General features: G+C 39.2%; 1 protein-coding gene across 2 annotated transcripts in view; it reads right to left on the minus strand.

Annotated features, from left to right (window-relative positions):
- The window catches only part of cad (carbamoyl-phosphate synthetase 2, aspartate transcarbamylase, and dihydroorotase), a 174802-nt gene that overhangs the window by 129988 nt on the left and 22510 nt on the right, over positions 1-22304 (minus strand). For both annotated transcript variants that reach the window (XM_043682214.1, XM_043682207.1), the window contains exons 2-4: positions 18875-19014; positions 6686-6815; positions 2242-2384 (exon numbers count right to left, since the gene is read on the minus strand). In XM_043682214.1, the coding sequence (XP_043538149.1) occupies positions 2242-2384; positions 6686-6815; positions 18875-19014 (413 nt within the window). The remainder of the gene's footprint in view (positions 1-2241; positions 2385-6685; positions 6816-18874; positions 19015-22304) is intronic.

Genomic DNA, 22304 nt, shown 5'->3' on the forward strand with positions numbered 1-22304 from the left:
TCTTTCCATTTTGTCTGACTATAGCAGTGAGGATCAGCATGATCATACGGAATGGTGAAGATGACTCAAAAGGGCCTAAAGACCTTCTCCTGCTCCTAGTTTCCACATTTCTCTGACAATTTTAATTGTAGATCAAAGTTTTGCCTTTCATGCTTTTTATCTGACACTCAATGTTGATCACATTATACAAAGTTAATTAATAACTGTTGAATTCTAAAATGTGAAAATATACAGTAATATAAAGCTTTTTGTAACCAGCCTCAATAGAATAATGTAACTTCATGTTACAACTATTGACTTGTTGAAATTTTTTTTAAATTTGTGAATCAGGTATAATATAGACCAAGCTCATTGATAATAAGCAGGGTTGACAAACAATTCTCTAATAGTTTTAAATTTTGATAATTTGAACTAGCTCCAAATTCTGTGGAAGCTCTGGTCAGAGCTTTAACAACAGAAATTGTTGACATTTATCAACCTTAACACTGTTAAGGCTGTTATTTGTTAAGGCTATTAATCCGCCATTTCTCAGCCCAGCTCTGCATCCTATCAATGTCGTGTTGTAGCCTGTAACAGCCCTTGACATTATCTACAACATCAATGACCTTCTAACTCACTAACCCACCCTTCCACTTCCTCATCCAAGTCATTTATAAAAAAATACAAAGAGCAAAGGCACAAGAAAGTATTCTTGCAGGACACCACTAGTCACCAACTTCCAGACGGAATACTTTTCATCCACTACCTTTTGCTACCTTCTTTCGGCCAGCCAATTCTGTATTCAGACAGTCAAACTTTCCCTGTATCCCACACCTCCTAACTTTCTGAATGAGCCGACTGTGGGGAACCTTATCAAATGCCCTACTGAAATCCATATACATCGCATCCACTGCTCAACCTTCATCAAATTGTCTCATGACATCCTCAAAAGAAGGCTTGTGAAGCATAATTTTTAATCAAACTGTTTTTCCAAATAGTCATAAATCCTCTCTCTCAGAATCTTTTCCTGTATCTTGCTTACCATAGATGCAAGACTGACTGGTCTTTAATTCCCAGGGATTTCCCTATTCCCCTTCTTGAACCCAGGAACAACATTCACCTCCCTCCAATTATCCGGTACTACTCCCGTGGAGAACGAGGATGCAAAAATCATTGCTAGAGGTGCAGCAATCTCAATCCATACTTCCCATAGTAACCTTGGACATGTCTGGTCCGGCCCTGGGGATTTATGTATGTTGATACTTCGCAAAATTTCCAGTATATCCATTTTCTTAATATCAATCTGTTCAAGACTTTTTTGCCTTTTTTTACATCACTCTCCTCTCATCTTAAGATGATGTTCCCTGGTCTTGAAATCCCCCATCCTCGGCAAAAAGACACCTACCAATAACCTTGTGTATATACACCCGTTATGATTTTAATAAACCCCTTTCAAAGGTCACCGCTCAACCTCCTACACTCACATGAAAAAAGTCCCAGCCTATCCTTATAACTCAAACCTTCCATACCTAGCAACATCCTGGTAATTTCTCTTCTGAACCCTCTCTAGATTAATAATATCCTTCTTACAACTGGGTGACCAAAACTGGAGACAGTACTCCAGGAAAGGCCTTAATGTCCCGTGCAATCTCAACCTAACTTCCTAACTCCTATACTCAAAGGATAGAGCAATGAAGGCAACAAGCATACCAAACGCCTTCTTAGCCACCCCATGTGTGACACAAACTGCAAAGAATTATGTACCCTGAACCCCTAGGTCCCTCTGTTCTACAACATTACCAAGGCCCTACCTTTAATTGTATAAACCTGTTCACTTTACCAAAATTAAATACTGCACATTTATCCAAATTGAACTCCGTCTGCCATTTTTCAGCCTATCCAAAAAATGTGCAGATTAGGTGAATTGGCCATGCTAAATTGCCCGTAGTGTTAGGTGCAGGAGTAAATGTAGGGAAATGGGTCTGGGTGGGTGCGCTTCGGTGGGTCGGTGTGGACTTGTTGAGCCGAAGGGCCTGTTTCCACACTAAGAAATCTAATCTAATCTAATCTACCCATTTGTGTGAAACACTTTGATTCTATTTTCTGTGTTAAAGATTATATAAATTTGTTGCCACAAATGCTTAAAGCAATCAAGATGAAATTGGATACAATATCAAATTAGCTGGAATGAGTAGGTCTGGGAGAATTCAGTACGTACAAACCTTGAATGATCTTTTTGCACTTCCGATTGTTTGTTTTTACCTTAATGGAAACTTCCTTCACCAAATGTCTTTTATTTGGGTCATCAAAAGGAAGACTGTTCTTGTCTGTCCCATCTATGACCAGCTTTCCCAGCAGTGTGCCTTTTTCTCGAATCTTCTTTGTTAGGCTTCTGGTATCCACACCTAAATCAGTTTTCAGAAAATAATACTATTTCAGAAAACATCTTAGGGAGACTGTGCTAGCGAGAAGGCATTTGTAATCGACTCTAAGGAAATAATGCAAAAGTCAACATTTTTATTAAAGAGTACGTATTTTGAATGAGTATTTTACTTTTCCAGAAGTTCTACAAAAATAAAAATCAGCTCATAAAACACAACCAGTTTGCCAAGTTAATTTTTTTATTGCAATCTTCTGAAATAAATATAGATGTAGGGAGCTTGTCAGTGTAATGAAAAGATGATTTATGTTCTAATTTTCCCTACCCTCAGCATAACATTCACAGCATATACAACTGTATAGCTTGGTTACTCAAACAAAAAAAATTTAAATATTGAGCTGTATTTAAAAGACAGAACAATAGATAGTCACTATAAGCCCTGCCCTGTACTCCCTTTTAAAACAAGCAACTTATCTGAAGGCCCAGGAGATAAAGACTGTAAAAGGTTGAACAGAAATAGAGCAAGTTGAAGATTTAATTTGATAGCAGAGATTTTACAAGAGCATGAATCAAAGTACTATCTTAGGTAATGAGTGCCTGAATCCAGCTGATTTAGAAACACAACTGCTCGAGTTCAAAGGTTGAGAAACGGATAGCAAACCATGTTAATCAAGTAATAAAGCTGTCAAAGCTACATCAAAGGTTGCTACCAGAACAAAAAAGCTCTCTGATTTGACCTGTAACATAGATTTTATTGGTTCTAGCCATACAGCAAAGTGAATGAATCTACGTAAGGGTTTTTCTGGTGCACCGATGGTAACCCTAACTCCAAGCCAGGAGGTCTGGGTTCAAGTTTCATCTGCCATAACGTTATAATCAACTCTCAACAGATTTGATTAAAAATATTTAAACTACTCAGCTACAAATGGTTTACTGCTAACTTGCTACTGACCTCAAAATATAATCTGACTGTTTAACAAAAAAAAAAGCGAAGAGTTGCTGGATCGATCAATATGCATTGGAAAAAGTGCAAAGCAGATCACAATATTCCATGTTGTGCTTGTATTAGTGGTATTCAGCAGCTTATAAAATCTGTAACCCAACTGAAAAAGTAACGTGTAAATTTCTGCTGACTGGAACTGTATAGTTGAAATACAAAATATACAGAACCAAAAAAAATTCCTTCAGGCAAAGATTACGGCCTTTCTTACACATTGGGTCTTCATGTGATTCCAGACTCTCAGGAACGTGTTGACTGTTTACTGCCATCTGACATGGCCAAACAGGCTAGCAAGTCTACACAATGAAATTAAATCGACTACTTAGCATCAACCTAGGCACCAGAAAAAGACAAAAGGAAAATTAGGTCTGTCAACATCAAATTCCTCCTTCCAAAACTGGGAGCGTTTTTTTGCACAATTGAATAAAAGCAATAACCTTGCAGTTACACTCACAGGATTACAAAAACCATCGTCATCATCATCCCAAAGTCCAGTTCAGACACACTCCATGAAATCACATAGCATCAGGTCAAATGAGGACAAGGAAACCTCCTGATTACATGCACTGCATCGTCCCCAGTTCCTGATCACAGATGTGGCTGGCCATGTCTGTGCTGATTGTCTCCCTAATGACTGCAGTGGTCACTCCAAAGTCCCGTCTTAACAAGATAGGGAGTATTGTCAATAGCATGTGGCACTACTATTGTGCTAAATGGTTGAGGACAGATATAGAACAGATCTAGTAACAAAAAGTAGGCATTTATGAACCTCTGTTATCCATCAGCAACAACATAATTCTATTTCACCACAATCTGGACCCTCACAGCCTGGCATCTTAAACAACACCACCAAGTTGGGAGACCAACCCTGCTTAAACAAAAATGAGGGGGGCATTCTCGGAACAATATCAAGCATACCCAAAACTGAAGTGTCAAGCTGGTAAAGTCTGATCTGTCAGTTAGACAGAACAGACTTGGGGATGGTGATGATGGTTTCTACAGTACCGTGATCACAGTATTAACAGCATGCCAATAGCAGAGGTAGCTGTAAACGATAAGCGAAGTATTCCCAGAACTAACAGATCATATCTAAGCTTTACAACCCTGCCACATCCAGTGATGAACAAGTAAACCCAACAGGAGGAGGAAGAGGCGGTGCTTCACAAATAATGCTGCGGGAACCCAGTACTTCAGTGCAAAAAACAATGCTGAAACATTTGTAAGATTCTTCAGACAAAAGATCTGAATGAGGTAAAAACCTGTATTCCTGATGAAGGGCTTTTGCCCAAAACGTCGATTTTCCTGCTCCTCGGATGCTGCCTGAACTACTGTGCTTTTCCAGCACTACTCTAATTCAAAAGATCTGAATTGTTGATCCAATATAAATATTAGTCTTCAGCCAATGCAATTCACTCCACATAATATACAGTGTCATCAGCCATTTCTTGATATTACAGCAGCAATGAGCCCTGACAATATTCCAGCAATAATACTAAAGGCTTGGGCTCCAGAATATGTTGCATCCCTCGCTAAACACAGTTAGGGAAATTGAGAAAATTGTCCAGATTTGTCCCAAGCACAAATGGCCAAATTCAAATCATCTTATCAGTCTACTCATGAACATCAGCTAACTGTACTTGACAGTGTTACCAAGCAGTATTTGCACAGCATTAAGTAACGTGTAAATCTCTGCTGACTGGAACTGTATAGTTGAAATACAAAATATACAGAACCAAAAACACTCAGTATGATTCTATCAGGGTTGCTCTACCACTGACTTCACTATAGCTATGCCTGGACGAAAGAGCTGAACTCTTGGTACTTGGAGCGCAACTGCCCTTGACATCCAGCATCATTTGACAGAGTATTGCATCAAGGAGCACTAGTAAAGCAAAATGGGAACATGGGGAAAGCTCTCCTCTGGTTGAAGTCATACATAACAAAGGAACGGTTGTAGTATTTGGAAGTCAACCATCTCAGCTCCAGGACACTGCTACAGGAATTCCTCAAGGTAGTATTCTCGGCCCAACTGCTTTCAGCTGCTTCACCAATAGCCTCCCTCCGTCATAAGACTGGATGTGACGGATGTTTGCCAATTACAACATCCCTGAGGTTACCACTGACCAGAAAATGAATTGGACAATCCATAAAACATTGTGACTACAGGCAGTTCAGAGTCTAGAAATAATCCACAAACATCCACTCTACTCACTATTGACACACAGTAGCATCAATGTGGACCATCTACCATCTGAAACGCATGATCAAAGCAGCTCACCACCATATTTTCCATCCCAGCCAACAAAATCCACATTATAACATACAATGAAAAAAAAATGAAATGTTTACCAAGCAGACATGTCCCGACGTTTAGCAAATTTTCACCCTATTATCCAATTTTCGATTCAGCTTTCAGTACTAGACCTACATTTTGCATATTTTTGTAATGCTGTTTTTGTGGTCAACCCCCAATAAAATTTCCTTGCCAGGCTCACTATAGAAGCATCATATCATTGACAGCAGTCTTCTGAATTCATGCCTCAGCTTTGGAGTGGCCCCACTGGCTTCCTGTCATGGCTAAATTGCTTGCTGCAGTTAGCTGTGCCTGTAACTCTCATCAGGCTCCCCAGGAGCTATGGTCAATGTAAGGTATGTATTCAATACATTTAGTTCTTTCATATGATCTTTTTCCAAGATCTTTCTGTTCTCCCATATCTTTGAGATTGTTTTATACTGACAACCTCTTTTTCCAAGTATGGGGACAGCAAACACGAGGGGACACAACTTTAAAGTGAGGGGAGATAGGTATAAGACAGATGTCAGAGGTAGTTTCTTTACTCAGAGCGTAGCAAGGGTATGGAATGCTTTGCCTGCATCGGTAGTAGATTCGTCAAGTTTAAGTGCATTTAAGTCGTCCTTGGACAGGCAAATGGACGTACATGGAATAGTGTAGGTGGGATGGGCTTCAGATTAGTATGACAGGGCGGCGCAACATTGAGGGCCGAAGGGCCTGTACTGCGCTGTAATGTTCTATGTTCTATTGAGGTAGTGCGGCCCTCTCAAAGGGAGAGTTTCCAATCTTTGGTCTGTTCTGTCAATGAAGTAGTTTTCTCTGTCCAATTTAATCTGCCTTTTTTTAATTCACCCACCCACTGAAACAGTTCATTGCCGAAGTCACGTATCTTCTCTAATATCCACCTCTACCTTCCTAATCAAATACTTCATATTATTTTCTTGACCCATGAATAAAGCCAGAAAAGTTGACCAAAATTTATCTTAAAATTCACAAATTCCAAAATGGAGAAAGAGAGAGAGTATATTCTTACCCTCTAATGCAGGAATTCCTTGTTCTTTCAACCACTGGTCTAATGAACGAACAGAGCTCCAGTGACTTGGATGCTGTGAATTTTCACCAATCACTAATGCGGCAGCATGAACTTTGGAAGACTCAAACCACTAAAATAGTAGTAAAGCATGAAAATTAAATGAGAACGGTTCGCCAGTGGCAGAGGATAAAACTTGAAAAGAAATCTAAATCTAAGAAATGAGTTCTAGCACAAAATATAGTAGATACTGAAAATATACTCAACAGGGCAAGGACCTGTGGAGAGAAGCAATGTTAATGTTTCAACATGACCTTTCATCAAAACAATCTCGGATTCCATTAAAAAAAATTCAAAAATACAGCAGAACCTTGATCATCCGAATTTTGGATTATCCAAATAAGATCGTATGATCCCAATGCTTGGCTAAACTGTGTTGTCCAGCATTCGATTATCCGAACAAAATACTCCCTACCCGTGTCGTTCAGATAATCAAGGTTCCTCTGTACTGTACAATAACTAATATAGATATTTAATTTGTCCAAATGCTGACATTTGAGTTTTAAATATTGAAATACTTGTGACAATATTTCCTAATTAAACATTAATTTTAAATATTAATTTAACATTAATTAAACATTAAATTTGTAATTTTGTATATGTAACATTATATACAGTGAAACTTATCGACAAGTTACAGTCATTTGTAGTTGCGGTTGTCATAGAAGCAGATAATCATTATTAATTACAGGATACTCAAGTAAACGGTTTACCTTAGGTGCTCATTGCACTTCCCATTTAAGTTTAGTAATTATTGAAAAGTTGCCAATCTGGAAACTTTGTTAAGTATTTTACAAGTGACTGGGAAGTCTATGGTTTAAACATTGAAAGAATGCTTTGATAAGGCTTTGCAATTTCAAACGCTACTCATTGAAACAAATATAGTTAGTGCTGTCAAGTTGGGTAGGGTACTTGTTGAGTGGGAGGCAGCAAGTTAGAATTTGATGTTTGTAAAGGCTACAAAATGTATGAGCAGAACTTGGGCCATTCACCCATCGAGTCTGCTCCGCCATTCCATCATGGTTGATGGAATTTTGTATCCCATTTTCCTGCTTTCTCCCCATAATCTTTGATCTCCTTGGCAATCAAAAACTTATCTATCTCTATTTAAAATATACCGAGACCTTGCATCCACAGCCTTCCGTGGCAATGAATTCCACAGATTCACCACTCTCTGGCTAAAGAAGTTTCTCCTTACCTCTGTTCTAAAAGGTCTTTCCTTTGCTCAAAGGCAGTACCCTCGGGTCCTCATCTCTCCTGCCAATGGAAACATCTTCCCAATGTCCAAAAGGGTCAATCAGATCCTCTCTCACTCTTCTAAACTCCTTAGACTATAGTCCCACAGTCCTCAAACATTCCTCATAAATGTTAAGCGTTTCATTTCACGGATCATTTGCAAGAACCTCCTCTGGACCCGCTCTAGGGTGGATACATCTTTCCTGATGTATGGGGCCCAAAATTGCTCAATACTCTAAATATGGTCTGACTCGAGCCTTACAAAGACTTAGAAGTACATCCCTGCTTTTATATTCTAATCCTCTCAAGATGACTGCCAACATTGCATTTGCATTCCTAACTACCAAGTCAACCTGAAGTTTACCTCGAGAAACCTGGAATGGGATTCCCAAGTACCTTTGCACGTCAGATTTCTGAATTTTCTCCCTATTTAGAAAATAGTCAATGCCTCTATTCTTCCTGCCAAAATGCATGATCTCATACTTTCCCACATTGTATTTCATCTACCACTTCTTTGCCTACTCTCCTAAATCCGTCTAAAACTTCCTGCAGCCTCTCCACCCCTCCATCTATCTCTATCATCTACAAATTTAGCTGGAATGCCCTCAGTTTATATGTTAATATCTGGATGAAAGAAAAGTGAAAAGTTATGGTCCCAACACCGACACTTGCAGAACACCACCAGTAAAGCACTTGATGATGGTGGTTAGGGGATCGAGTTTGGGGGGCAGGTGAGGCTTTAAAAGATCATGTGCTTTTTCTGTGATTAGACATTTAAAAATGGATGACCGTGAGCAGCTTGACAGTTTGCAAATACAGAGAGAATACCCGAATTGAAACATTTGTATCAAAAGGCCATATAATTAGCAGGCCAAGCAGCAGTTTTTACCAACTCAATAGGCTTTTCAATTTAGCCAATGTCAACTACACACTTAGGAACCAAAAACACCTTAAATTTAATTCTGGTGGTTTTGACAAGTTAGGACCAATCCTTTATTGGTCAGAGTACGGAGTACAGGAGTTGGGAGGTCATGTTGCGGCTGTTACAGGACATTGGTTCGGCCACTGTTGGAATATTGTGTGCAATTCTGGTCTCCTTCCTTTTAGAAAGTTGTTGTGAAACTTTAAAGGGTTCAGAAAAGATTCACAAGGATTGGAGGGTTTACAGGGTTGGAGGGTTTGAGCCACAGGGAGGGGCCGAACAGGCTAGGGCTGTTTTCCCTGGAGCATTGGGAGGTTGAGGGGTGACTTTATAGGAGGTTTATAAAATCATAAGGGGCATGGATATGACAAATAGACACGGTATTTTCCTGGGATTGGGGAGTCCAGAACTAGAGGGCATAGATTTAGGGTGAGAGGGGAAAGATATAAAAGAGACCTAAGGGGCAACTTTTTCACGCAGAGGGTGGTACGTATATGGAATGAGCTGCCAGAGGAAGTGGCGGAGGCCAGTACAATAGCAACATTTGAAACGCATCTGGATGGGTAATGAATAGGAAGGGTTTGGAGGGACATGAGCCAGGTTCTGGCAGGTGGGACGAGATTGGGTTGGGATATCTCGTTGGCACGGACGAGTTGGACTGAAAGGTCGGTTTCCGTGCTGTACATCTCTATGACTCTAGTTTCTAATTAAATTAAGTGAGGAATTTGTTTTTATTTTAAATTTGAGTGTAGATATTTTATGGTTAATCTTGCAACAGATTTGAATTTGCATAAAGTGAGAAACAGTCTAATCTCTTCTGATCTTCTGATGATATTTTGCTGAAATAATTATTTTCCCTCTCAAATAACTCCACAGAGGTTGATATTCCATCACCAAGTCACCCTTTATTTAAATGGACATAATACTCAACACTGTTCCAGCTTCTTCAGAGCCAGCTCTCAGCATGAACAAAACCTCTGACACTCGTGTCAGAGCTCCCCAATTGGACCAGCTTAACAGCCCCAAGCAGGGAACTCATTCTATGAAGTACACCTGGCTGACCTAGTCAAAATCACTGCACTCTCAAATCCTATCGTAGGATATTTCAATTAACAGGACAGAAGTGTATGAAGTTAGAGTAGCAAAGCCCTTGCAGAATGGATGACATTATAGTTTAACAAACTACTATGCTTTTTGTCCGCTTTGAGAGCTTGGTTTTCATTTTCATTGTGTGTTTTGTCTGTGATCACTGTTTTGTGCTCAGTGATCATGATGAGAGAATGGAGAAAATTATTCAATCAGCCCAGATAATAAGTCAAAGATTCATCGCACTGCTGTGCAGTTGGATATCAATAGTACCAGCTTCCCGCAGGGTTTCTCTCTCAGTTCTAGCTAGATCGAAACTAAAAACATTAACATGAAGCTCTAGGGTAACTACTGCGAATTCTAAATTAAATTAGATTTATACACCAACAGTTCGCCTTTGCTCCACAAAAGTAAATTAAATGCAGAAAATGCTTCGACCTGGTTGATCCCATTGGCGTAGGATGGTCGTAGTACATTTCTGCATTAAAGTGATCATGTGGATCCCAGGACATTGTAGGAAGCTAGGGAAGAAATTACACGGTTCACAGCACAGATAGTTGGATCAACAACAGCCATGGGTGAGCTGCTGAAAGACTGGAGGATGGCTAACAATGTGCCATTATTTCAGAAAGGTTAGAAGGAAAAGCCAGGAAACTGCTGACCAGTGTGCCTCGCACAAGCGTGGGTAATGTTTGGAGAGGATTCTGAGAGGTAGGATGTACACGCATTTGGAAAGGCAAGGACTGGTTAGGGATACCTAATTAGCATGGCTTTGTGCATGGGAAATCATGTCTCACAAATTGGATTAATTCTTTTTTTGAGGAGTTAACGAGGAAGATAGATGAAAGCAGGGGAGATTTGCTTGAGAATACAGGAAGCATGGTTAGCAGGTTTGCAGATGACCCCACAATTGGTGGTGAAAGTAGACAGTGAAGTTATCTAGTACAACAGGAGATTAAATCAACTGAGTCAGTGGGCTGAGGAATAGCAGATAGAGTTTAATGCAGGTAAATGCAAAGTGTTGCATTTTGGTAAAACAAACTAGGGCAATGATTATATAATTCATGGTAAGGCCACGGAGTGTGTGTTGAACAAAGAGATGTGGAAGTACAGAAACATCGCCTCAGGGAGGCAGCAATGGTCTAGTGGTATTATCGCTCGACTATTAATCCAGAAATCTGGAATGATTTTTGAACCTGGGATTGATTCCCACCACAACAGATGGTGGAATTTGAAATCAATAAAAAAAATCTGGAATTAAGAGTTAACAGACTATCATGAAGCCATTGTCAATTGTTGGAAAACCCCTCTGCTTCTCTAATATCCTTTAGGGAAGGAAATCTACATTCTTACCTGGTGTGGCCTACATGTGACTTCAGATCCACAGCAATGTGGTTGACCCTTATCAGCCTTCTGAAATGGCCTAGCAAAGATACCTTGGAGTGCAGGTTCATAGTTTCTTGAAAGTGGAATGCCAGGTGGACCGGATACGGAGGAAGGCATTTGGTATGCTTGTCTTTATTGGTCATTGCATTGAGTATAGGAATTGAGAGGTCATGTACAGGACATTAGTTAGACCACATTTGGAATACTGCATTCAGTTCTGATCTCCCTACTGTAGGAACAATGTTGCAAAACTTGAAAGGGGTCAGAAAAGATTTACAAAGATGTTGCCAGGATTGAAGCATTTGAGCTGGGGCTGTTTTCCCTGGAAGTGACCATGTAAAGGTATATAAAATCATGAGGGGCATGGATAGGGTGAATAACTAAGGTTACCACATACCATCTTCCTTCGGCTGATGAAGCAGTACTCCTCCATGTTGAGCAACACTTGGAGGAAGCACTGAGGGTGGCAAAGGCATCAAATGTACTCTGGGTGGGGAATTTTAATGTCCACCACCAAGAGTAGGTCCCGTGGCAGATGGTGAAGGAACCAACAAGAGGAAAAAATATACTTGACCTCACCTTTACTAATCTGCCGGCTGAAAAAGCATCTGTATAAGTATAGGTAAAAGCGACCACTGCACTGTCCTTGTGGAGACGAAGTGCCAGCTTCACACCTCCATCATGTTGTGTGGCACTACCACTGTGCTAAATAGGACAGACTTCGAACTGATCTAGCAGCTCAAGATTGGGCATCCATGAGGTGCTGTGGGCCATCAAAAGTAGCAGCACTGTACTCCATCAAAATCTGCAACTTCATAGCCTGGCACCTTCCCCACTCAACCATTACCATCAAGCCAAGGGCTCAACCTTGGTTCAATGGAGAGTGTAGGAGGGCATTCTAGGAGCAGCATCAGGCATACCTAAAAATGAGGTGTCAACCTGGTGAAGCTACCAAAGAGGACTACTGACATGCCAAATGGCATAAACAGCAAGTGACAGATAGAACTAAAATATCCCACAACCAACGCATCAGATCCAAACTCTGCAGTCCTTTCACATCCAGTCGTGAATGGTGGTGAACAACTAAACAACTCATTGGAGAAGGGGGGTCCGCATCCTCAATGATTGAGGAGTCCAGCACATCAGTGCAAAAGATAAGGCTGATGCATTCGCAACATCTTCAGTCAGAAGTGCCGAGTGGATGATCCGTCTCGAGCTCCTTCAGTGGTCCCCAGTCTCCAGCTAATTTGATTCACCCGTGATATCACGAAACAGCTAGAGGCACTAGATACTGCGAAGTCAGTAGACCAAGACAACATTCCAGCAATTGTACTGAAGATGTGCGCTCCAGTGGCCGCTCTCCTAGCCAAGCTCTTCCAGTACAGTTACAACTAGACAATGTGGAAAATTGCCCAACTATGTCCTGTACACAAAATGTAGGGCAAATCCAGAGCCGGTGCAGCACTTGGAGAAATGAGTCTCAGTGCAGCACTTGGATAAATGAGTCCCAGAAGAGCGCGTGGGGAAACGGGACCTGGTGCAGCGCTTAGGGAAGCAAGTCCATGTGGGTGCATTTCTTACAGTTATTTCATTTCAGTAGTACAAAAAATTGATTTAAGTTCTTTTATTGTCAAAAAAAACCTCCACAGAAAACAAAAAAGCGTGTTTTTTTTCCAAACGGAATCCTGTTAACAGATCTTTTGGCAAGGCTGACATGTAGATAGCTCTGATTTCTTTTCTCTCTAAACGTATGTGCAGAAGAGATTTTTTTAAAAATCACTCAGCAGATTTTCTTCAAAAAACACACCAAGGAGAGTTTCTTTTATAAATTGCAGAATTTTTCTAAAATTATGCACGTAGAAGAGAATTTTTTTAAATTATGGAGGAGAGGGGATTTTTTAGATTAGGTTAGATTAGATTACTTACAGTGTGGAAACAGGCCCTTCGGCCCAACAAGTCCACCTGACCTGCACATCTTTGGACTGTGGGAGGAAACCGGAGCACCCGGAGGAAACCCAGGCAGACACGGGGAGAATGTGCAAACTCCACACAGACAGTCGCCTGAATCGGGAATTGAACCCAGGTCTCTGGCGCTGTGAGGCAGCAGTGCTAACCACTGTGCCACCGTGCCACGCACAGATTTTCCAAAAAACAGATTTGTTTATGGAGCTTTTGTAGAGGCCTACACATTGATAGCTCTAGAATGAGTTTTTTTGAAATATCAGAAGAGTTAAAGCTGTCTGCTGAACCACTTTAATAAAAAGGAGTCTTTCTTTCTCAAATTCAATTGTTCACCTAAGTAGTTGACTTTAAGATTTACGTGTTTGTTTTTTCTAAAAACATATTTTTTGTATGCTTAAGTCTTTGGGTAAGGGAAGGTAATTTATTTTTATATGTAAACGTGTTATTGTAAGTTAATTTCATTTTAGCCATAAATGTTACTAAGGACATACAAAAGACAGTTAGATTTAGAAAATTGATTACACAGCAGTTGGGTGACTGCTAGGAAAGGTAAGAAGGTAGTTCGGAAGAAGTATCCTGTGGCTATTTCTCTCTAAACCAGATACTCAGTTTTGGTACTGTTTAAAAAGGATAGTCTGTCATAGGAAAATAGAACAAGCAGTCTGACTTTAGGTACTAACAACATAGCTTGTGTTAGATGGGGTTTGAAAAAAAAACTAAAGCATAATTGTTACAAGAAACTCTGCTGTCAATGGCACGGACAGGAGATTTTGCGGTAGTGAACGTATATCTAAGCTACTATGTTGCTTTCCTGGTGCCAGGATTAAGGAAGTCTCAAAACATTTGAAGCATATTGTTAAAAAAGGGGAGAGTGTACCAGCAGAAATTATTGTGCACATTTGTACAGGCTTTACAGAGTGAATGTAAGAGGCTAGGCAAAAGATTAAAACCAGAACCCCGAAAGTAGTAATGGAGATAGTAAGGACTGCAGATGCTGGAAATCAGTCAATAAAGTGTGGAGCTAGAAAAACACATCAGACAGCATCAGAGGGGCAGGAATATTGACATTTTGGGTCAGGACACTTCACCAGTCCTGTCTGACCTGCTGTGTTTTTCCAGCTTCATATTTTAAATCGACTCAAAAATAGTCATCTCTGGTTTGCTCCCAGTGCCAAGCTAGAATGAGAGAAAGAATAAAAGGATAAAAAGGGAAAACATATGGGTTGAAATTAGAAATAAACAAACACACTGATCACCTTGATGGGATTGTACTACGGACTCCCAATAGTCAGAGGGAAATGAAAGAATAAATATGTAGAGATGTCACATAAATGTAAAAATTAGAAGGATGTGATAGGTAATTTTAATTTTCCAAATATTGACTGGGACTACCATAAAGGTTTGAATGGTGAAGAATTTGTTAAATGTATTCGAGAATTTCTTTTTCCAATCAATTTAAGATATTCCTGGTAGAGATGGAGCAGAACTTGACCTTCTCTTGGGTAATAGGGCAAGTGACTGAAATATATTCAGCGAACACTTTGGGTCTACTGATTGTTATGAAGGTGTTAAGGTGTACTGTACCTTTAAGAGAGCTGAAAGACTTAGCAAGCACAGAGTGCTGGAGAATTTACAATGCAACATTTGGTCCAGCAGTTAGCAGGAGATGAGTTGCTATGAGATAAAAACAAATTCAAATTTGACCAATTTAAATTATGCCCTGAGATACTAAACTCCAATCAAGTTTGAATTTGGTATTTTGACAATATGAAAACCAATGAAACGATCTAATGCTTTGATGTACAAGTATGAAAACAAATTGAACAGTTGGGGGACAACTGCCAAATGACCAACAGGTGTAGGCTGCTAGTAAGAATTTAGAGGTACCCATCTAGAGATAGAGTTTGCACAGCAAAAAAACATCATCAATCGACCTGGAAAGCAAATCGAGATAGGAAGATACAAAAAGATTCGACAGTCGGCTGGTTTTGACATTTGAGTTTTTCTGTAAATCTTAATCGGGGGTCTTTTCGGACCAGTAATATAGAGGGGAAGATAAAACATAGGTTTAGGTAAATGAGTTGTGAATAGTTGTAAGTTAATTATTCTGTTCTACTTTTTAAAAAATTAAAGTTGTTAACCTTTACTTTAAAAAGTGACTTTTGGGATAGTTCTTTGCTTCTCTAATTTCAACACATTACAGCAAGGGTTAAATCATTTCTGTGGTGCTAGTTTAAATTAGCGCGGGTGTGGAGGTGCTTTACCCTGCGTTGTAACATGACCATAATTCTATTTGTTTTAAAACAGTTGTGGAAAATTCAAACTTTTAAATTGGAGCAAGGCAAAATTTTGAAATGGTATGAGACAAGAACTTTCACAAATTGATTGGAGTAGACAGTTCACAGGTAAAGGGGATAAGTGGGAGACTTTCGAAAGTATGATGATGAGAGTTCAGAGGCACTATGTTCTTGTTAGAGTGAAAGGCAAGGCTGGTAGGATTAGAAAACAATGGATGAATATAAATATTGAAGTTCTAGTGAAGAATAATTAAAAAAATTATATATTAGATATAGACAATTGGGTTCAAATGACTCGAACAGTACAAAGAGTGTGTAGGGGCATTATTAACAGGGAGATAGGAAGGCAAAGAAAGCATATGAGATTGCCTTGGCAAATAAATATCAAGGATAATACAAAGAAATTCTAGAAGTGCATTAAAGATGAATAGAGCAACTAGAGAGCGAGCGCATGAGCGAAAAAGGCCCCTTAAAGATTGAAAAGGTCATCTTTGTGTTGAACCTCAGGAGGTGGGCAGAGATAGTAAGTGTTCATGTCATTTTTTACTATGGAGAAAAAATTTAGGTAGAGAACTCAGGGAAACAAATATTGATGTTTTGAAAACAGTTATATTCTAGAAGTTGTTGTCCTAGGAGGTCTTACAAAATATGAAGAAAGATGGACAAATCTCTGGGACCTGGCCTAGTGTATTCCAGGATGTTATGGGAAGTTAGGGAGGAAATGACAGGACCGCTTGCAGAAATATTTGTATTATCTAGAAATGTGGGTGAGATGCCATATGACTGATGAGTGGCTAATGTTGTGCTTTTGGTTAGAAGGGATGCAAGGATAAGTTTGGGAACTACAGACCTGTGAATCTTACTTCAGTGTTGAGTAGCTTTTTGGAAGTGATTCTGAAAGACAGGATTCATATACATTTGGATTGGCAAGGAATGATTAGAGATAGTATGGTTTTGTGTAAGGGAAATCATGTCTCAAACTTGGCTAAGCTTTTTTTTGAGGAAATAACCAAGAAAATGGAGGGTAGAGCAATAGACATTGTTTATTTGGACTTCACTAAAGCCTTTGACAAGGTTCTGCCTCAAAGTTAGATTACATGGGATTCAGGGTGAGTTTGCCAACTGGATACAAAGTTTGCTCATCACCAAGAGACCAAATAATAGGGGAAAAGTTGTTTTACAGACTCGAGGGCTTATGACCACCTGTGCCAGTTATATATAAATGATTTAGATGAGAAAATAGAAAGCATGATTACTAAGTTTGCAGACTACAGTAAAATTGGCAGTATAGTGGACGGTAAGGAAGGTTTTCCAAAATTACTAAACGATTTTGATCAATTGGGTCAATGGATTGAAGAGTAGCAGGTAGAGTTTTATTTGGATAAATGTGAGCTATTGCATTTTAGTAAAACAAACAAGGACAGGGCCTACACAATTAAAAAGTATGGCCTTGGTAGTGTTATACAACAGAGAGACCTAGTGATTTAGGTACATAATTCATTAAAGTTTGCATCACTTATAGCTAGGATGGTTAAAAAGGTATTTAGCATGCTTGCCTTCATTGCTCAATAAAGTTGGGATGTTGGTGAGGCCTCTTCTAGAATACCATGTCCAGTTCTGGTTACTCTATTATAGGAAGGACATTATTAAGCTGGAGAGGTTACAGAAGAGATTTGGCAGGATGTTGTCAGGAATGGAGGATTCAAGTTGTAAAGAAGGGCTGGGACTTACTTCACTCAAGTGCAGAAGGTTTGGGGTGACCTTATAGGAGGTTTATAAAATCATGATGAGTATAGATAAGATGAATGGCGGATGTCTTTTCCCTAGGATGGGGATTTCAAAACGAGGAGACCTTTTTTCCCCAAAAAAAAAAAGACAGGCCAATTATTTTCTTCTTAAAAAAATAGTAGTTCATGTGTGGCATTAACTTCCAGAGGGAGTTGTGGATGCAGGTTTTACAATATTTAAAAAAAAGCTATTTAGGCAAGCACATGAATACAAAATGCTTGGAGGGATATGGGCTAGGAGCAGGTAGGTAGGACTGATCTAGTTTGGGATTATGGTTGGCATAGACTGGTTGGACCAAAAGGTCTGTTTTTGTGGTGCATGACTAACTACTGTTTATCTGCGTGCTGGCAGCAAAGAGCTTTAAAATACACTTTCAACTTTCATAAGCAACTCTCAAGTTTTGATCATTGCATGCAAGATTTTCAGGGAAATAATAATGTATTAAATTTTAAATTCACCAATTTTATTCAAATATCTTGATCCACCCTTCCAAAAAAAAAATTTGAAGTGTCACAATAACCTAGGTGTCCAGGTCCCACAGTTTGAGCATGCATGCATGCCCTTAAAACTGTTTTAGGAGCTCAAGATGTGATCATGTTTAAACATATGCATTTCTTAAGGAGCTTGACAAGGCAGATGCTGGGAGGAAGCTTCCTCTGGGTGGGTAGCCCGACTCTGGAGGGAATAGACAGATTCGGAATAATTCAGTAAAGAGGAAGCATTTATTCAAAGGGTTCCAAATCTTTGGAACTCTGTACCTGAGAGATAGGAATGCTCAAATCAAATTGATTTTATTTTGCATCCAAAACTTAACTATTTCTGTCTCAAAGGATTTGGGAATCGAGTGGGAAATTGGTAATGACATAGAAGCTCAAGCATAATCTTATTAAATGCTGAAGCAGGCTCAAAAGGGTTAAATGGCCTACTTCTGTTACTCTTTTTATTTATTTTCCTATTTTTTTTCTAAATGAAGCCATTTCATCTGACGAAACAGCAGCAGTCTGAAGGCTTTCTGATTTCAAATAAACCTGTTGGACGATAACCTGGGTGTCATGAGACTTCAACCTTGTCCACCCCAGTCAACACTGGTGCCTACACATCATTTTCTAAATAATGAGAAGAAATTCTCTTACACATTTATATTGTTTCCCACTTTATAAATATTACTTTTACCTACATTACAACTAAGTAACTGCTCCTTAAAAACACTTAACTTGCTGCTTTGAGACATTCAAGAAGGGGGTTACATAACTGCATGTCTTTATTTTCTTTAAAAGGTACAATTACTTGGTCTCCTGCATAGCAGACAATTTATTGAAGTCAAATGCTATTTATGACTCAATAATTTATTGAGAATTGACCGCAAATAAACCAGATTAGCTATATTTAAGGAGATGCACTATTTTGGCTCGCTCAAGCATTATCATATACAATAACATATTAGATGCTATTTACCTTGCTGAGTCCATATTTATCCTCTTCATCCTTTGGTATGCCATAGTTCCCAATTAATGGATAGGTAAGGACAAGTATTTGGCAATAATATGATGGATCAGTCAAGGCCTCTGGGTAGCCAACCATTCCAGTCTGGAAAACTGAAAGGAAAATTCATTACAGAAGCCACAGAAGCCACAACTGTATATCCATGAGCAATGCAATGTGACGGTTTTTCTTCAGGCATTATTCTGAGGCAAGGTTATTATTGTAAAATTATAAAGTACAGCTTTCAGGCTTTGATCCAGTTCTTCCTTTAATTCATATAGTAACCCTTTATCTTCCAAACAAATTGATCTGCGAAAGATTCTTTGGGCAACTTATAAGTTTTCATTTCTTGCAGGATTAAAAAAGTACCTGGATTAAATTTATGATCTGTACTCAGTAAGCTAACAAAAGGTAAAAAGTGTACAGGCTGAGATCTTCCTTCATAACAATTTGATGATATAGTAAAACATCACATTTAACTGTAATGGGTCAAATATCGAACCCTTTTGATTCTTACAAACACTTAGCAAACAGTCATGTTATCACTTCAAATGAAATTTATATTGAATTTGTAAAACATTAAAAAGTGACCCACTACCTCGAAATGCTCGCCATTTTTAGCTCTAGACAATTATCAAATTAACTAAGTCCAAAGTGCTGTTCATGCTGAAGTTTCAATAATTTCAAACCTACAAGGTAGAACAACTGATTGTCCTTTATTTACATTGTTAAGATACCTGCAATCTTTAGACTTCTTAAAATAATTTTAGCAGAGTGAAAAGTATTGCTCTTTTTCCTTGAGACAAAGTTGAATAAAAGTCTACTTTGTTAATATTCAATCCACAGAGTGTTCACAGTATTTAAATAGAGAACTGTTTATTTTAAGCATTCCTTCTGGTTGAACTCTTTAGAAATAAGCTTGAGACAGGCTGATTAAACTCTTCGGCCAAAGAAAAACAAAATGCTGGAGATAATCAGCAACAGAATCTGTGGAGAGAAATAGAGTTAATTTTTCAGGACAATTAACAGTTGAGATGAAACGGTCACGATTCAACAATTTTTAAAACCAAGAGGAGAAACATCTCAGTCTAGTTTTGAATGATCTTGTGTTCAGCACAGCATTTGCCTTTTATTTTCCTTCCTCCATCTTTCAAATACCATGGCAAACAACATTCAATTATGATTCGGAGATGCCGGTGTTGGGCTGGGGTGTACAAAGTTAAAAATCACAACACCAGGTTATAGTACAATAGGTTTAATTGGAAGCCCTAGCTTTCAGAGTACTGCTCCTTCATCAGGTGGTTGTGGAATACACAATTGTTAAGACACAGAATTTATAGCAAAAGTTTACAGTGTGATGTGACAAATTATACATTGAAAAAAATGCCTTGATTGTTAAGTCTCTCATCTGTTAGAATGACTACGTTAGTTTTACTTCTTTCATATGTAAATCACAAAACTTTTTTCAAAAGTTACATTTTCAGGTTAACTTTAATAATTGGTGTAATGTCAGCCCAGATAATGTGTTGAAAGTGTTAACCCCATGTGCTGTTGTCTGTGCCATAATGTTTAGACAGATTCTAATCTAAAAAATGAGTTAACAGAGTCTATGATGGATTCATGCAAGGTTTGTGATTTACATATGAAAAGAAGTGAAACTAACACAGTCACTCTAACAGATGAGAGACTTAACAAGCAATCAAGGCATTTTTCAATGTATAATTTTAGCTCCATCAACACTGTAAACTTTTGCTATAAATTCTGTGTCTTACAATTGTGTACTCCACAACCACCTGAAAGAGCGGCACTCTGGAAGTTCATGCTTCCAATTAAACCTGTTGGACTACAACCTGGTGTTGTGTGATTTTTAACCCGAAGGATAGGGTGAATAGCCTTTTCAGAGGGTGGGAGGATTGATCCAAAACTCAAGGGCATCTGTTTAAGATTAGAGTGGCAAGATTTTACAAAGGGATCTAAGCGGCAACTTTTTCATGCAAAAGGGTGGTGTGTGTATATGGAATGAGCTGTCAGAGTAAATGGTGGAGGCTGGTACAATTACAACATTTACAAGGCACCTGGATGGGTACATGAATAGGAAGGGTTTAGAAGGATATGGGCCAAATGTAACTAAATTAATTTAGGACACCTGGTCGGCTTGGACAAGTTGGATTGAAGGTTCTGTTTCCATGTTGCACAGCTCTATGACTGGAATTCCTACCTTAAAATCTTCAACTTTCCCTTGTCTTGAAAATAAGTCAAAACACAAAGCTACCACTTCAACAAACATTTTGCCATCTGATGTAATGTTGCCTGTCTTTTGCTCACTAATGCTCTTTTAAAGACCAAAAGGCACTTTAAATAGAAATTATTGCTGTTCTCCATTCACTTATTTTCACTATCAGTACGAGAATTTCCTCATTGCAATGGAACTCCTAAAACTGTTAAACTTTTACAGCAGCCAATGCTACATTTTATTGTCCAATGTCACAATCCAGAGAAAACCTTTGCTAACTCAATACCACCATTTTGTCAAATTTCAGCTCAACTCAAAACTTATGAAAAGTCTGCAGTTTTAGTCTCCTTATCTGAAAGAGGAGTCCTTTTCAAAAGAAGGCTTACCGAACCGATTCCTAGGGTGGCAGCACTTTTGTAGGAGGTGCAGTTGAATTGATAAGGTTTATATTTGATGGAATTCAGAAGAACGAAGTGGGGGTCTCAAATTTTAACAGGACTAGACAGGGTAGCTGCAGGAAGAATGCAGGAGGTGGGTTCCAACTAGTGAGCTGGAGCAGCGCCACCTACTCTTCTGCCTGGGCAGCCTGGAGGATTCAACATGGAGTTCTCCAATTTCAAATAACCTTCCTTCCTTTTCCCAGCCCATTCCACTCTTCCCAGCCACCTATTGGAGTCATTCCTTCCATCGACCAAACAAATCGTACCCCCTGCCTGTCTTCACCTATCCCCACTTAACCACCCTACCCCGCCACTCTTTTTATCTGCAGCTCCCCTTACATCTACCCACAGTCCTGAAGAAGGGTTACACCCAAAAAATCAACTTCTCCACCTCCTGATGCTACTTGGCTTGCTGTGTTCTCCCAGCCTCCTGCTTGTCCACTTTGGATTCCAGAATCTGCATTTCTTTTGGTCTCTCACAATGGTGGTGGAAGCAAGAATCGGGGGTCACAGTCTCCGAGTACAGGGTAACCCATTTAGGATGGACAGGGGCAGAAACTCAGTCAGTAGAATTGAGAGCCTGCAAAATTCACAGAAAGCAGTGAAGGGCAAAACATGTTACGATTTTAAGAAGTTGGATATAGCACTTGGAGGAAAGGTGTTAATAGACTACTGAGTTGAATGATGAGCCATAGTCATAATGAATGGTGGAGCAGGTTGAATGGGCCAC

The sequence above is a fragment of the Chiloscyllium plagiosum genome, chromosome 3 (genome assembly GCF_004010195.1).
Source record: "Chiloscyllium plagiosum isolate BGI_BamShark_2017 chromosome 3, ASM401019v2, whole genome shotgun sequence".
NCBI lineage: Eukaryota > Metazoa > Chordata > Chondrichthyes > Orectolobiformes > Hemiscylliidae > Chiloscyllium > Chiloscyllium plagiosum.